The sequence below is a fragment of the Embiotoca jacksoni genome, unplaced genomic scaffold (genome assembly GCF_022577435.1).
Source record: "Embiotoca jacksoni isolate LCO1_2020_lvr unplaced genomic scaffold, fEmbJac1.0.p SCAF_8, whole genome shotgun sequence".
Lineage (NCBI taxonomy): Eukaryota > Metazoa > Chordata > Actinopteri > Embiotocidae > Embiotoca > Embiotoca jacksoni.
Window position 1 is genome coordinate 12071558 of NW_027185436.1, and position 17598 is coordinate 12089155.

Consider the following 17598-nt stretch of genomic DNA (forward strand, 5'->3'; position numbering starts at 1 on the left):
TCTCTGCCTTTCACAGACATACACAATGGAAAATGAAATAGATCTTTACTTTTCCAGCTGGCCAAGTATGTTGCTCATCATGGCTGGAGCGTTTGACCTCAACCTCCAACAAAAGACTGTTGTGATCACCAGCTGACCTCAAACAGATGATAGAACTGGAGGTGATGTTTTCACTCAGAGGAATGAGTCGGCAGTGTGGCATAGGCTGGCTGTTGTCTTACGTGATAGTTGAACACATGCTGTGACCGGAGAAATTAAAAAGTGCTGTGAATTTGCAGCTGTATTGACGTACACTGAGCATGTGATTATTTTCCCTTTTTGTTTTCACAGGAGACAGAGCGGGAAAGTCACAGTGAGCGAGAGCGTATCAGATCTCAGATCCAGGAGCTACGCGGCCAGCAGACACAACAAAGCAAAGAGCTGCAGAGAATAGGTAAGAAACACCAGACTGACTGTGACTGCTCTTCATAATAGTGGAAAGTCTGAATTTTGCTTGCATGTTAATATCTGCAACAAAATGCGCACCCGCACGCTCAAATCATATTTAGTTTTTTCACTCCTTTAAGATCTTTGCAATACAAAAGCCTGTGTATACTATAAACATTTACCTAAAGGTCAAGTTTGGGGTAGGCACTAATAACACGAAAGCAACACTGACCACCTCTGTTACATGTACCTGTGAAAGCATTCATCTCTCTCGATGCTGTTTCCTCTTCACTGACTGTTAAAATACTGAGCCAAAGGAGCCGTTCTCCTGAGGTGGCGGTCAGGAGGTCACAGTAGTAGACTCTTTAAGCTCCTTCATCGAACTTTATTAACTGCTTAGAGTAACTCACAGGCGTAGGCTTAATGACTTGGCTTCTTAGGTGTGAAGTGATTTAATTAACCACTCTGTTAGTCCAGCCATCAATAAAGTATCATGAATGCCTGCCTTCAGGGGGGGAATGAATGTGCTTCGTTCTCTTGAATCCCTGGAGCTGAGCAGGAACACTTTTAGGGCTAACAATGAGTTGCCTGTAAAACAACAAAAGTAAATTGTTGACAATATTGATAGAAACCTATTTTTAATTTGTCTGAATAAAAAAACTCAAGGAAAAGTATAAAATCCTCTTCGTGTAGAATACCAAATTTACCTCTGATTATCCTCGGCTGACCGTTTAAGCTAAAACTTGGTCAACTGGAGCTTGGCCCGAGGCTGACGGTCATAATAATGTCAGTCTGTGTGGCCTTTTCTACCCTGGGCTGGGCTCTCAGTGTCCTTCACATGACCAGGGGTTGGTGGTGGGGTTATGGGAAGCAACAGAGGGAAACCCAACAACCACACCTCTCCTAAATACAGCTGATACCAGAACAGAACGAAGGCTTTCTTCACGTGGCGGAGAAACTCCCCTCTGGTCCTGATTTATCCCTGCTTTACAATTTAAACCAGGGTGAAACTAGGATCAACGACAACAAAAAAGACCACCACAGAAAAGCAAAGGAGACAGGGATCTTTTAAAGTGGATACCAATCAACAAAGACACAGGTCTTTTGTGGTTAGGTCAGGACAGTGTAGCCAGGGTGGGCCTGTGGTTCCTTGGAGGGCGGGGGGTTGTCTTTTCAGCACAGTGAAAGTGGCAGAAAATAAGAGATTAACTTGAACGATTTTTTTTTGGTCCATGTCACATACACATAACTCTACCTTTGAGACAAAGGCATATATATATTTACATACTTTACCTCAATGAGCATGTGTCCAGCTGTGCTGCATTCTGGTGCAGACTGTAGCAGATAAAGCTGTGATTCAGGAAATTAAATGTTTTCATAGAGTCTCGGTGGAATGTACTTTGTGCTTCAGGTTCCCAGAAGGGAGAAACTTGCTCAACCCTAACACACTAATTACAATTTACACAATAATCCAGAGAGTGGACTGAATACAGGCATATCTGGAGTTATTACCGTAAATATCATTAATATATCTGTCATTCACAAGTCTTTGGTTTTCACCACATAGGTCAATAATAAACCATGGTGTTGTAATAGTAGTATAAATTCTTAAATCAAATTGTTCAACCTTTCTCACGATGTCATTAAGTGGTTGTTGCAGTGTTGTTTTTAGCCATGCTAATAGTGACATGGCTGTTTGGATAACAATGTTGGTCTTTCAGTCAGTCCACCACTTTGGTCCCCACTGAAATGTTTTAACAATTACTAGTTGGACTGCCATGAAAGTTTGTGCCAATTGTTCATTGTACCCAGGGGATGAATACTGCTGACTTTGGTGATGCTCTGCCACCACCATGAGCTTGTGATTTTTAATGAAAATGTTTAATCGTAATATGATTGAATATTATATTGATTGCCATGAAATTTAGTATAGAGATTCATATTCCCCTCTGAATGAATGATATCTTTAATCTTTCATCCAGAATCATCAACAGCTCAAATACTTTGGCTTATTATCAGAAAGCCCTAAAAACAGCCCCCATCAAACATTATGTCTGTCTAGCGTCAACATGTTGTCACTGTGAGCATGTAGCATGCCTTTAGCTCAAAGCACCAGTTTGGGCAACTTCCCTGAGACACTAGCATGGCTGCAGACTTTAGTCTTGTTTACATAATGCATATTTTTCATTTATATTGTAACATTGTGGAAAGCTAATATAACAAATTCTATGAGAACTTAATGACTAAAAATTACAGAACTGTGTACCTACCGATTTAGAAAACTGTCTTCAACCTGTTAATTCAAAGCTGAAGTGTGCACGATGAACCTTTGTTGAACCATCGTCACCAGCAGTCAAAAAACTTGTGTTGACCCATTCACAGCAAAGACAAATTTGGGCTTTCTACGGGTCATTGCTTCACTGTTAAAGGAGTATAAAGAAAACTCTCAGTTGACCTTTGTTTGTGCTCTATATATTGACTGGCAACAGACTGCACAAGTGCAGCTTTTGTAGCTATTTTGAAGCAAAAAAACAAGCCTGTCATTATGCAGTAGCAGTGGGGATTTTCCCAGAAATTGTCGCACAATAGATATTACAGGTTCCCAATGGAAAAGACGTGAACAATAATGTGAGAGTTTGCTGAAGAAGCTGTTTTGGCTCTCACTTCAGTTACAGTTGGCCAGTGATTGAGTTTGGGTTGTGTGCCTCATTAGATATGGACCCTTCTGTCTAGTGGACCGTTGACAGTTACATGTGAGTTTTATTGTCCTAATTGTGTGTAATTATCACATTTTCTATTCAGCCCGTGTTACATAATCATCTGCTCTGTTTAATCAACAAGTTGCTGCTATTTTTATCCTCTCTAATGTCTGAAGTAATTTGTAAACTTGTGTTTGAGAACTTTATTATTTCTAAAGTGATTGTGAATGATTTACTGGGTGTCTTTTTTTGCAATAATGAATAAATAAAGATCAGCTGTTTTAAATGAGGCTGTGAATGTTCCCCCTTGATCCTGGCTACTTGAAAGTTGAAACCGACTGTGCTGCCTGCCTCCTGTCAGACTGGAGGTCCTCTTTGATTTGGTTTGTAAACAGACAGACATCCACACTTGGTGAACCCCCTTCGGTTGCAAAGTTGGTGCAAACGGAGGTCATTCAGAAGTCTTCAAGCCTTGCTTTGTACATGTGATGTGGGAACCTGATACGTTCTTGGTTTCCTATGCTTTCCCTATCTGTGTTACGCACAACCTCAGATATTCTATCGAGCAGCAGCACTGTGGGGTGTTGGAGGTAGAAACTGTTGCGGGGGAGGATGTGGGCACCACTGAGTTGTTTGGAGTGTGGTTTCCTGAGGAGAGAGGGAGCAGTGAAGGAGCTTGGACCAAGGGGAGGGGAAGTCTCTATTACACCCCCACTTTCTCCGCAACTCCTTGTAGTTTCTTACCGTTGTGCCGCATTCTCCTTTTCTCCACTTGTGAGCCCTCCTTCGACTTTAAGTACATCCACCACAACAATCTGTGCTCAGGAACTGAGGCCAGTCTGGAGGAAATGTCTACATCCGCCATGTCTCCACATGCCTCCTCTGTGATCCTCAGAGATATTTTCTAGCCTGTTCTCTCCTGGGCCCCAGTGCTGCGGAATATTTCATTTACATCACTGAAGTCTCAAACTTTACTACCTAGTGCAAGGGTGTCAAACTCATTTTAGTTAAGGGGCCACATACTGCCCACTTTGATCTCAAGTGGGCCAGACCAGTAAAATCATAGCATACATAACGACAATATTTCTCTATGTTTAAATCATTGGTGAAGGTTTTTGGTTGATAAACCCTATTTTAAGGTCTTTCTACAATAAACTAGAAACATAAAGACCAAAAACTCAGACATCAGCCCACTGTTTATCTGCCTGGGCTCTCCTCTGCAGATTCCCTCGCTTTGTGACGCGTTTGACGTCAAACGCGTCACAAAGTGAGCAGCGAGCGCTGCTGCCTGTGGCAACGAGCGCTTCTTCCTCCAGAGCAGACATCGCATTTACGCTGTTTTTGAAGCAATTACTGGATTGATTAAAAAAAATTACAAAACGTTTGTACTCATAAACCTCCATATTCTCATAGAAATGCAATTTATGTCTTTCTGTAATTTTCATACTTAGCAAAGTCATCCGGCGGGCCGATCTGGACCCACTGGCGGGCCAGATCCGGCCCACGGGCCGTATGTTTGACACCCCTGACCTAGTGCTTCCTTTGCTCACATACAGCAACTGTGTGAAGAAGAATTAAAGTAACATGACAATCAGCTTTTACAAAAGCAGAAAAGCCAGAGGATTCAGAGAGATGTTTATTTCTCATCTTTCATTTGTGTTTTCTGTAACAGGCTCCAACTCAGGCATGGTGTTGGTTCTTGATCACCTGGTGAAGGATGACGACTCTGGACCTCTGTTGATCCAGCATCAACGAGAAGATGTGACCACAGAGCCTGATCTGGTACTGTCTCACCGTCAAAGGTCAGACTCCACAGCTTCAGACCGCAGTGGTACCTCGGTGCTTTCCAGGTCCCATCTGGATTCTGTGGCCTCGGAGAAGAGTCTGGGCTCAGCCCACAGGGCCCGGCTGGACTCTGGAGCCTCAGACAAGAGCCAGAGTTCCTGCCAGCGTGGTCGGCTGGACTCTGGGGCATCAGAGCGAAGCATCAGCTCCCAGTCTTATGTCAGACAGAGGCTGGGCTCAGATGTCTCTGATTCAGGTGTCAGACCCCGTCTGGGCTCTGGGGCATCAGACAGCCTCGGTCTGTTCTTAAGGAAACGGACAGACTCGGGGACATCTGACCACAGTGTGAGCATGTTATCTGAGGAGAGGGGTCTAGCGGGGGAGGTGGAGGTAGCCACGAGTGGTTCGGCTTACAGCACAGATTCAGAAAGCGAGAGCAGGAGCCAAGGTCCAACCAGCAGCCAGGCTCAGTGTAGCCAAGACCTCATTGTTGACCAGGAGCAGGTTGATGGGGCTGTTTTATCTCGGAGAGATCCTGCCAATGGGCTGCTCAACGGCAACGCCGAGGGGAAAACTGACTTCCAGAAACAAAAGGTGGAGTATAAAGTCCTTCTATCAAGCCCTGTTGTTTGTGTGTAGAACATACCGACAGTAAAACATTAGAGTCAATGCTGTTGTTAATGTTGTTATTGTAGTCAATGTTGTTTTTTCCTTTTTTTTTTTTTAGCAAATTTTATTTTAAAAAATAAAGAAAACTAAACCGTTTTTAACAAACTGTTCCAAGATCTTTCCAAGAACAGTTTGAACCAGCTGACTGGCAGGAAGGACACACAACATCTATCCTAACTTCTCCACTAGAGTGAGGTGCTGTGCTGCGTAGCCACAGTCACTGACACTCTTTCTTTTCTTTCTTTCCGTTTCATTATCCCTGACAAGAGACTCCGACATTCCATTCTTCAATGACACCCAGGTCACATCGTAATCCATAAACACAGCATGCTGATCTCCTGTTAAATGCTGTTTAACTTTTGTTACCTGGTTACACAAACAAACAAACGGACTGACAGACATGACTGTCTCTGCTTCGCCTCAGCGTCGTGTCAGCCTCACCTGATGTCAGGGAGGGATAGGCAGAGATGCAGGCCAGAGATTCTGGCTATCTTCACCCTGCAGCTCTGAGAACAACAAACATACAGAGCTTCTGTTTCTATGCTGACTGTAAACTGTTAAGCAACATTTCCCATCTTGGGAGCTCAGGTCGCCATGACGCCATCATGTCGCTGGGCTAAATGTGTTTACGTAAGGCTGGCCCCAGACTTTTATTGTTCCCTGACAATATGTGCTGATGCTCAGTCTCCTGAGAGTAATGTAAACACGCTGGGGTCCATCATGGCTCCCCTGCCAAAAAAAGAACAGAGGCAAACAACTTCAAAAACAAATGTTATATAATGAAAACAGTCGATTCTGTATTGTTATTATGGATTGTGTAGGTCTGTGTGTGCGTCTATAGTTGTCAGCACAGTTCTCCATGCAGACTATAGCTGCTTGTGAATTTGCATTTCTTCCCTGTTAAACAATGAGCTGTTCGTTATAGCAGCTCTGTGGTTGGCAATCCAAGATCAGTACATGTTAAACTTTAATCTCCTCTGATTTTTTTTTTTTTCTTTCCTTTTTTAGATAAAGGTAAACAGTGCTCTTCCCCTCACAGGTGGCAAAGCAAAGGATGCTGGTAAGAAATTAGTCCAACTCTCTTAGTCCCGCACTGATTAATCAACAGCAAATCTGATCATCTTTTAAGATAATTATCAAGGAAGAATTCAGAACATTTATCATTTCAATGTTTAAAAAAATTTGGATTTGCTGCATTTCTCTTTACAAAAATTATTAATTGGGTTCTAAGAACATTACAATGGATATTTTTCACCAGGTTTTTGATTATATTTTCTATAATATCACAATGGATAGTTTTTAGCCTGTAGGACTTCACTATGTGGAAAACAATCCAAGTTATTAGAATGACTGTATAGGGCCACTCACAGGATAGAGGGCTGAGAGGAGAGACTGCAATGAGATATATTATTTTCTCTATTTCTACCAGACAGGGCTCTTCACTGTGTCCACTCTGCTATAAGTTGTGGTTTTCTGATTAAGCAGCCATCATTTTTTCTTCTTGAGGATAACTTCCGTGAATATCTTCTCCTCTAATCACGAGCATTTTTCCCCTTTGTTGGTTTTTAACCATTAACTTTATACACATCACCTGACAGCATTAAGGATCAAAGAATGTTTAAAAAAAAACACGAGTGGAGGAAACATGCCCTGAAAAGAAAAAATAAATAGGAACTGAAAGATGGTGGAATGGAGGAGGTTAAGTCAAGCAAAATAAAGGGGCTGGAACAAAACCTCGAAAGAGGAGGAAAAGGGATTTGTAGTGGGCTTTTGAGGTGGAGGAGGAGATGACAAGAGCAAGAGGCTGTAACTGTGCTAAATTCAGCCTGAAGAGTGGAGGGGGTCGAGGCTTTGTGTCTTCTCTGTATTGAGTTATTCTTAGTTTTCAACTCTTTTCTTACATTTGGTCTTTACAGCACCTGAGAAGAAAGATGTTATATTGGAGCAGTTCAACCGCACCAACTCTGTTCGTGATCGAATGCGCAAGTTCACAGAAGCCAGCCAAAGTCCAAATGTCCCAGCTTTGAAGAAAACTCCTCTGAGGAACGGGAACACCTTTGGCAGCAGCGGCCAGACGAACCTCTCCAGAGCTACTGAGCTGTTTACACACTCAGCAGCATCCCTCAGCACATCTGGAGACAGGCCAACGAGGCCACATCAAGACTCCACATCAAACACCTCTCCTGCATCCCTGAGTCAGGCTGCACCTCAGCCAAGGGGTGTGGCTAACAAATCAGCTAGCCAATTGCAGAACTCCATGGGCGGGATCAGGCGTCCAGCTGAAAAAGATGTACACGCCTCTGGCAACTCAAAGGAAGACAGGACCCCAGGGAGAGCAGCTGGAAAAAAAGTCACCCAGGGAGAGGACATGAAGACTTTCCTCACCATCGAGATCAAGGATGGGTGCACCACCTCCTCAGCCCCTAGAGGCAACATCGTACCCATCACCAACATGACCCCACGCAACACCACTAACGCTCTGGGGCAAAGACCAGGTAGGAGCATCAACCTCACATCGACAGGAAGCTCTCACGCTCACTAAGTCCTCAAATGGTCAATTTAACATATTTTGTAGTGAGAGTTCAAATGACAGCTGAACACCAGTTCTTTTGTTTGACTTTAACAACTTAAGGCATCATGCTTATTCGATAACACTTAATTACATGAACTTTATGCTATAATTCTGCAGAGATGCAGCCCATGTGTTCCTGGTGGTATGAATCTTAATTGAACAATTTTAAGTCTTTTCTTGCTGATATCGACCCTTGGATCACACTGGAATCCCAGTCACTGTGGGAGGTGACCAGCGAAAAGAAATCGGTCACAAGTGGGATGATGACAAGGGTTGTTGTGAAGCAGAGCACATGGACGTTCAAGCTGAATAATACACTGCATTGTTGCACTGAAGGGTGTTTGTTATATAGTGGGCATGTTTCTCAGTGTGGAGGGGGGTGAGGTCACTTGTCTTCAGAAGAGAGCATATTGGGACAAAGGAAGCAACAACGGGCTCTCCCAGGCCAAACTGACTAGTAATATTGTTACGATGCAACTGAATAAGCCTGCCAGCCCACACATTACAGTGCTTTGTTCATTATGTTCTGTAGATATTGTCTGTCCTCTCTTTATCTAAAACAACAGGCACTTACTGCCATCATTCATTTGAGTGAGCATTTAAATGGGAAAAAAAAAGTGTCTGGGAAACCAGCCCACTGGTCACTTTGCCTCATGAGCCACAAGAGCAGCAGTTTTAGATGGTGCAGAATCCTCAGTTTGAATGTGGCTGGATATCTTTGTCATATGTTATTCCCTTCTTTTGTGATCATGTTTTGCTTCTCTCTCTTTCTGTCGGCTAACAAGAAAAGGTGACCTTATTTACCTGGCTGAACACTTCCATCCTAACATTTTAAGACATGCAGTGTTAATGATACGACACAATGCAGAAGTATTGTGTCAAAAGTGAGAAAACATTACTAATAGCAAACAGTAGTATGGGGGGGCGCCTGTGGCTCAGATGGTAGAGGAGGTTGCCCAGTGATGCTTAAGTTGGCAGAGAAATCTTTTCCTGTCCACATGCTGAAGCGTCCTTGGGCAAGACACTGAATCCCAAGTTACTCCCGATGGCAGGCGAGCCCCTTCCATGGCAGTTTTGCCGCCATTGGTGTGTAAATGGGAGACAAATTGTAAAGCCCTTTGACACCGCTAAGGTGAAAAATCTGTTTACATTTTACCATAGTTTACATGAGACGATGGAATTTTTTTTATTTTGTCTGTCAAAAATTGTATTGATATATGCCATATGCCCTACTAGCTGTATAAAGCTTGAAGAATTTGTGTATTTAAATGAGTTAATGTACTAAAACATTAAAATTGACTTGCAACTTCTATTAAAATATGTAACATGTGCCTTCAGTAAGTGTTAAAAACCAAGTTTCTATATTATCATTAACAGCAGTATATAAACTCAACACATTATAGGCTACAGTTTAGTCACAGAGCAAACAGCACCAGCAGAGATTCACATGGTCAACAGTCTGTTTCAGAAGCAAGGCGGCTACAGCTGCTGTTACTGTCGGTCCAAACAAGATGTATTAAGTTTCAGCTCTTCTCATCAGCTGGGACCAACAACACAAACAGTTTATTTAAAACTCAGGCTGGACCTGTGCGATTCCAGCCTCATCACCTTTTACAGTGAACCCCCCCCCCCCCCCCGGGGTCCCCCCCCCTCCCGTCCCCTCCCCCGTCCCCCTCAGGACATTTTCTGGGAGCCCTACTAGGCTCATCCATGAAGGTCACATGGCTTCTTCTCAGCTCAATTTGCTTTAACGGTTTTGGGCTCCTTTTTTGGGAACATGCCCGTCTCGCTCTGAGTAAAGGCAGCCTGCGATTGTGTCTCCGGTTTCCCTCAAAAGCACTACAAAGGCTTTTAAATGTACACTGTGCCATGCGAGTGTGCATCAATCTTGTAGTTTATGATATAGGTTTTGTGTGTGTGTGTGTGTGTGTGTGTGTGTGTGTGTGTGTGTGTGTGTGTGTGTGTGTGTGTGTGTGGATGAGGAAGGAAACAGGTCCAAAGGAAATGCATGTGTGTACTCTGGGAGCCAATGAAGAAAGCTGTTTATGTTAAAGGTGGCGTCATCTACATTTTCTCACTTGTCTCTCATTCAACACGAGTCTGTGTTGTTTATGACACTGTGGCAGGTTATGTAACTGACTAATGGCTACCATCAGCACAGTGCAAGGCCATGTACACATCTCAACTTTACACATATTTATGGGTAATGGGACCTTTGAGGGTTCTTATTCATCTCAACTATTTTATGTTTCACGTCCAGGTAAATCTGTCTTGTCTGTTTCAGATTTGACCCTCGGTCTAAGAGCAACACCATTCAAGATCTCCTCATCCAGCTTCTCCTCCGGACCCTCCAACAAGGTACAATCTGCATTACAAAACATCTTGGGGAAGTAATTACAACACTGAGGCTGAAACTTGTCAGAATTTATCAAACATAAATTAAACTATTTCCAGTCGCTCCCAATTTAAGTTAAGTGTTTTGTTTTTATCCTATATTTAATTTCCAAATTACCCGATTTAATTCCACTGGTGTTTTCCCTGCATCCCAGTCACAGCAATCACCTATAAAGGCCTGAGAAGCAAGCGAGCCAGGACAGTGAAGGACAGACAAAGTGTGAGAAAAGGAGGGAGAGGAGGGAAGAACAGTGTTTATCAAACACAAGAGTGGGTAGCCAGTCACATCTGTCCTTGTAGGGTATGTGAAGGAGAGAGGGAGAGTGAGGGAGGGTGAGGGAGGTGTTCTGGGCATTCCTGCTTCTCTCTCTGCAGGCGGATGTCCACTGAGATTCATCTGGGAAATGTTACCTTAATCACACCTGTCCGTCTTCATCACACTGATTTCTGTCCAACTGTCTTAAAACATGTGCTGACAAAAGTTCTTCATCACTTATTTTTTCTTTTCTTGGGGGTGGGGTGGCGTGGAGGTGGGACTTGAGGAGGATGCACCTCTTTGCACATTCTGATTGTAGAGAAGTAATCTGGTTATGGGATCACAGAGCTGGTTAATTAGGGCTGGGACGAGGCTGCAGGCTGGATGTTAGGTGTTGGAGTGAGACCATCTCCTCAGTTAGAACCTTGTTGAGACACAAACTCAACCATAGCTTTCTTTTAAAAACAGATTTTGCAAGAAGACAAGGATTCTGCAGGGGATGAGCTTTATTTTTGACTGATCCCAGTGGTATTACAGCATGCAGGTAATGTCTTTAAGTGCAAACATCTATACGATTATTTCCAGGCATGTATTTTACCACAGCAACTCACCAACACTTTATGGATTACATCCTGCTTCGTTTATCAGTCCCCAATCTTTCGTACTAACTCTGTTATTCATCACTGTTGGGGATGGTGGTTTAGCAATAGGCCTCAACACTGTTTGCAGAGTGTAACATAACTGCATGTTAGCACCACTAGGCTGTGGTTCACATACATGGACTTCCTAAACCAATGCATCTTAATTGTATGGGCTTAACATGAAGGGCTTAACATGAATGCCTTCACTGATGAACTCCAAGGCTACAAGAATAAGTCATTTATTCTTTTCCTCACTTGGATAGGGAACTATTTCAGCTGCTTCAGCCAGATTTGCTCCAGTTTTACCGTACAGTGATTTGGCTAATGAGATTGTAAAAACAGCAGCAGACACTGTTGGTTAGCATCAACCAAGGGAGGGAAGGGGCAGCAGCTTGTTTACTTTCAGACGGATCCAGAGACCACCTGTTGTCTGACTTTCCCTTGCTTAATCAATGCTCAAGGTTGTGTCTGTGTGAGGGAGGAGGTGACATGTCAGAGGAGGATTCAGTGGCCTAACAGTGAATATATTTGTTATAGCAAGAAGAATGTGCGGACATCGAGGCAATATACAGTGTAACTGGAGTTTTAATATGCTCTTCCTGTTTGGTGTTGTTGCTTGTTAATTGACCACAGTGGTTCCCGTCTGAAACTCTGATCTTTTTGGGTGGTCTGAGCTTCTCTTTGGTGGTCCAACCTCAGCACTCACAACCTCCACTATTTCCTTACTTGTATTTTCTTAATTCCCATAAAACATGTTGATGCTGATAACTTCTGCTTTTACAGTGGATCACCTTTAAATCTGAATCTAAACAATGGAAAGAAGCCAAAATGAGGAAGTCGCTCCTCATTACTTATAGTATAAGCTAGACTAATCAAATTAATGGCGATCTCAAAATACTTGACGTGTTGCAGTGCAGGGACAAGAGCTCATTTCAGACAAACATTGGGCAATTTTTTTTTAACTTTTGTTCTCCTATAAACTTAAATATTAGCATTTTACTGTACTTTTTACACAATTCCAACCAAGCATGGATTTTAAGTGGTGCAGTGTATATTAGTTATTCATAAATAAGGCCGTTGTTATACTTAAAATATCAATAAACATCTTCTACAATGTACAAGTGAATGATTTTCACCTACATTTGGCCTTAGCCACACCCCTCAGTGTCCAGCAGTAGTCTGCTGACATGGAGGGGGAGCGCTTGTGCTTTTCTTTGTCCGTGGTAGTATACTGGAACAAAAAAACTATGGGTGATAGAGAAATTCATAACAAAATTGTCTGATTCAGTGTTAAAAAAAATATTTAAACGGGTATTTTTTGCATGGGACAAAATCTTTGTAAACCAATGTTGAAAACCTTTTTCAAGGCAGACATTTTGACTTGTTGTAGAAAGTACAGGTGTATAAATTTTTGCTTGGTTCCATTAAATGTCCCAGTAAGCAATGACAGTGAACTAACGTTCACAAAAGCAGGACCATCACTAAGTGGGATTCAGCCGTCATTAATACACCTGTGCTTTCCCTACAATGACAAGTCAAAATGTCTACCATGTCTTTTGATGCCTCTTGCTCTACCTGATCTCAGCTGCTCCTGCTCATGTCAGCGGTCCTTCCATGCCGACCGCTGCGCTCGGCCTTGAACTCAAACATAAATAATGCCTTAGCTTTATAACCAGGGTGATGGCAGGATAGTCAGTCTTTACTGAAGCAGGGGGATTTCTGACACAATAGGGGTCACACTGGTTAAATACTGCTGCGTGAACATGGACACGCGGGCCCACAGTCAGTGACAGATTGTCTTACTGTCACACAGAGGGATAAAGAGACCATTGTTAACATGCTGCTGATCCATGACACATGCTGATTACACTACCAGGTCCCATGTGTGACAGATCTGAGCCTGGTCTGCAGAACTGGGGAAAGTTCTGAGGGAATCTCATATGTGGTTCCCCTTCCAATCCTTGCATTATTTTCTGTTTTAACTCTGCTTGATGTTGCACTCCAATATTTTTGGACACGCTTACGTGTCCGCTGAGGGCTCACAGACAATCTGACAGATATATCATCATAATTGAAATACTTCAGAGTCTGCCACGATGATCAGAAATATAGCATGCCTGCAGAAAATTGCACTGCATGTACTTTATAGCCTTTATATTTTTGGCCTCTGTGTCTTTTCACTTCGCCTTGCTTTGGTTTATTGTGGATAAAGTGCTTTCAGTGATGCATGGTGAGACTTAGAGCCACGTCCTCCATGGGTTTGACCCACTTTCCCTGCTGCCATTCAGCATTTCTCTTCACTCTCCCTCGAGGCCAGATTCTGAACTTATTTAGATGAATGAAAATATTGTGCATACAGTCACAGTATTTTTTTAAGAAGTCAGAGATATTTACAGTGAATTTGGTTGTGTTTGCACTGTTAATGCTTGTGATGTATTGGCATGTCAACAGGTTTATCAAATTTTTTCACATGTAGCCTTATGATTCTATTTAGAATGCATTCAGTGATAGGGCTGGGCAATTGATTGAATTTCAGTTAATGTTTGGCTTCTAATGTTAAAGACAACCAGACAATTTAGATAATATGGTCATTGTGTTGCATTTTATTTTGCAAAGATGCTATTGTTTTGTCTAGTTTTGTAAATCCAGAGCTTTTACCCCTCCTTACAAGTTTTACAGTCTATTTTTTTACACATCTTTGTTTACAGTTTTTTTTTTCATTTGTTGAATTATTTAAAAAAATAAAATAAAAAAAAAAGTTTTATGAAGTCAGCCTTATTAGATAATTGTGATTATGACTTTTGCCATAATTGAGATGCAGTATGAAATCTGTTGATTTAATAGATCTACTTGAGCATCTAACAATGTGAAGACCATAAACAGACTTCTGTCAGTGTGCTTGGAAAGCTCTTAATTTAACACAGACGCACTTAAAGCATCCACACAAGGAGCAGCTGGACCCTTGCTGATTTGTCAGTATGCCTAAAACTAAATCTTGGAAGGGCTTAAATGTCCTTTGCAACATCCTTGCCCAGAGTTGTGGAGAACTAGACCCCTGCTCATCCTCAATCACACTCTGCTTTGTCATGGCCCTAAACTCTTTGCCCTTCATGGACTGATCTTTTCTCTGGAAGTCTGCCTAGAATCACAGTCATGCAAAACAAGTAACCTGATTAATCCAGATGCAGTTGAATTTTGTTAGAGTGCAATTTTAAGAGGAGTGAAACACTAATGTGTAACTCTTTCAACTCAGCCCAGGCCTAGAGCCACAGCTAAACCTTTGTTGCCAGCTATTCGAGGTGTGAAGGACATGGGCTAAATAAAAGGAAAGTTGAAGTGGGAGGGGTGAGTTTTCTAAATTATTGTCACTATCACTCCCCCTCTCCCCTCTACCAGTGCCCCAGGACTGACTGGCTCAGTGGAATAATGGAGATAAATATACTTTTCCAGGCCACCTGGAAATAAGCAGTTGGGGGCTGCCTGGGAAACCGGATTCTCTGCATGCTCATTGGCTGTCAGGTTGTTGGCTTGTAAAGAGGGGGGGGGGATTTGCTGGGGGTATAAAGAACGTGCATTGTTTTGGAAGGTCTCTGACAAACAGAGGAGGACAGCTTCTACTCTTACAACAGAGGCATTGGCCACAACCTTTTATTTCTCCGGTTTTACAATCCAGCCTACATTTTTGGGGCAATAAACTGGATTTAAGCTAAATTGGTCAGTGAAGTTTGGTCTGGCCATGCCTGGAGTGAACCTGGATTACCTCCCAGCCTCACAGGCTCCACAGGCTTTGGGCAGCCCAGATAGTGCTTGTGCCGAGTCTGGCCTGGAGGAGGTGATCGGTGATCTGCTTGTTCAGGAGGAAGCTGAAGATGAAGAGGGGCAGTTTGGGGAGAGGAAATTTGAGTTAACATTGCGGTGTGCAGTGGGGGAGATACACGGTGACCTGCAGGCCTTTGGGAAGCGAGTGGATGCCCGTGTGGAGGAGGCAGCAGCTCAGGTGGCTCCTCTGGCAGAGGCACTCATCAGGCTACAGGAGGAAAACCTGAGGCTGAGGATTCAGCAAGAAAAAATTGTGAGGCAAGTGGAGTCCCTGTGTCAGCTTATGGGGCTACCTGATCCCTTACTACATGAGCCACAAGGCAAAGAAAGCCCCTGTTCAATTCCATGTGAAACCAAAACTTCATCCAGTGATACTTCACCCTGCACAGAGGAAGATACTGCAGTGGAAGCACCACATTATTCTTCGTTCTGCACTCCCCAAGATTGTCCACCCGAGGACACACCAGCTAGCACTCTTCTGCAAAGTCAATCAAGCGTATCCCAGGACTTTATATCATGCCCCCAGGACTCACTCTCAATACCAACTGGGACAAACACACTTCAGAAGTCAGAGCCTTCAGCAGTCCCTCACCCGCCAACTTTTGCAACCTGCCGCTCCCTCTCCGCTCCCTCTCTGATGACAAACATTTCTCCCAACAACAGCACGGTACTGGTCTCTGTTAATGGTTCTGATCATGACCCCTTTTAATTCAGACAAGCCACTGGAAAAATGGGAATGTCTTTTGTTCCAGTGTTGCCAATACTGGTGGGTCAGCTGACCATGAGTTTTACATGCCATGCTAGTGATACATTGTGTTCCACTCACATACTTGTTGACCTACTGTTTACCTCTCTTAGCTTTCCACTGGTTTTAATCTTGCATTATGTCCTCACTTCAACTGGGAAAAAAAGCTCAACCATCTCAGCTGTCATTCACTTTAGAGACAGGCCGTGTTTATGTGGAGGACTTCACTGCAATCTGTCACAGAGGCATTCCAATCCTGTAGCACCATGTGTCTCTGGCTCCTAATCAAGTGTGTGTGTGTCTGCATGTAAGTGTTCTGTGATTGTTGCACTTTGTGGTGCAGTAAAAAAGTATGACCTTTTTAACAGTAGTAGTGCCCCTGGCCTGTAGTTTGGCATCCTCAAGTCATCCACAGTGCTCACTTTGGCAGGAATGTGAACTTAGAGTTGATTGTTTTCTTTTTTTATTCAGAAAGTGTCCATATAGACAGATAGGAGATGTGTGAAAAGAAGATTGGGGGAATGACATGTTGCAAAGATCCCTAGAAGATGAACTGGGGACTTTGAAGACATTTAGTGGTATTTGCCCTAAACCACTTGGCGAACTGAATGTTTTTCAAAAAGAAGCCATTTATGAACAGGGTTTATTTGTCTAACTTTACAACAAGAATGGGATTGAAGGTCTTACATTTCCATTACATAGATGAATGTAAGTTTCATGTCTGACAGGATAACCAATTTCACCTTAGTCTCTTAGTTTCTTAGCTCTTCAAATCCCACAGCAAATCTTGTGAGTGCACTGGCGACATTTCGAGGGATATTGCGTATTTGCAGCATCATCTTCAGTTATTGAACCATCCAGAGTTCATTTTCCTGTCTAATCCTGCAAAGACAGCGGGGCCCGCCAATCAATTAGTTCAATAATGGTGTCAGCTTCACTGAAGTGTTGATCCCCGCAACAGATAGACATGATAACAAGGGGTGGCCTTATCTGACCTTTATCTTTGACCATTATTAGCTCCCATGTCAGCTCTTCATAATACTGCTGGTGAAGACTTTATTGCGGGGCAAAGCAGTGAATCAAAAAGATTGTTGACCTTCTTCCGTTTCAGAAAAACTAAACTATTTTTATGCCACAGTGACTTAGATGCTTATGGGTATCATGAAACTCAGTTAAACATGACTGTTTGGGAATTTCTCACCCCACACACATACCCCCATTGCCTGACTGAAAGCCCTTGTTTGGCTTTGTTATGTCCCAAAACATTCTTCGTCGGTCAAGTGCCTCTCAGTCAAAGTCTGTCCCATGGGTCAAAGCTCCATGTCCAGAGAGGTTTCAATTCCAAGGGCCACCTTTGATCACACAGCTCTGTGGATGTGCCGGGCATTGTCCCTCCCTTGATAAGACCTGGTCTGGCTGGGCCCCTCAGAGAGGAGGGCAAAGCTGCTGTGTATTGGGATGGGGCCAGCTGTCTGAGCTATATCTGGACCTGGACTCAGTTACAATAAAAGCATTAAAGCTGCAGCTCGAGCCTATAGTCTGCCACAGGCATTCGGCGCCATCTGAAAATTTTAAGAGGTTTTTTCTGTAGG

The 17598-nt window shown here is 43.1% G+C and overlaps 1 protein-coding gene across 1 annotated transcript in view; it reads left to right on the plus strand.

Moving 5' to 3' along the window:
* The window catches only part of smtnb (smoothelin b), a 46083-nt gene that overhangs the window by 22256 nt on the left and 6229 nt on the right, over positions 1–17598 (plus strand). The window contains exons 6-10 of the mRNA XM_069138254.1: positions 331–433; positions 4798–5504; positions 6588–6639; positions 7496–8074; positions 10436–10509. Coding sequence (XP_068994355.1) covers positions 331–433; positions 4798–5504; positions 6588–6639; positions 7496–8074; positions 10436–10509 — 1515 coding nt within the window. The remainder of the gene's footprint in view (positions 1–330; positions 434–4797; positions 5505–6587; positions 6640–7495; positions 8075–10435; positions 10510–17598) is intronic.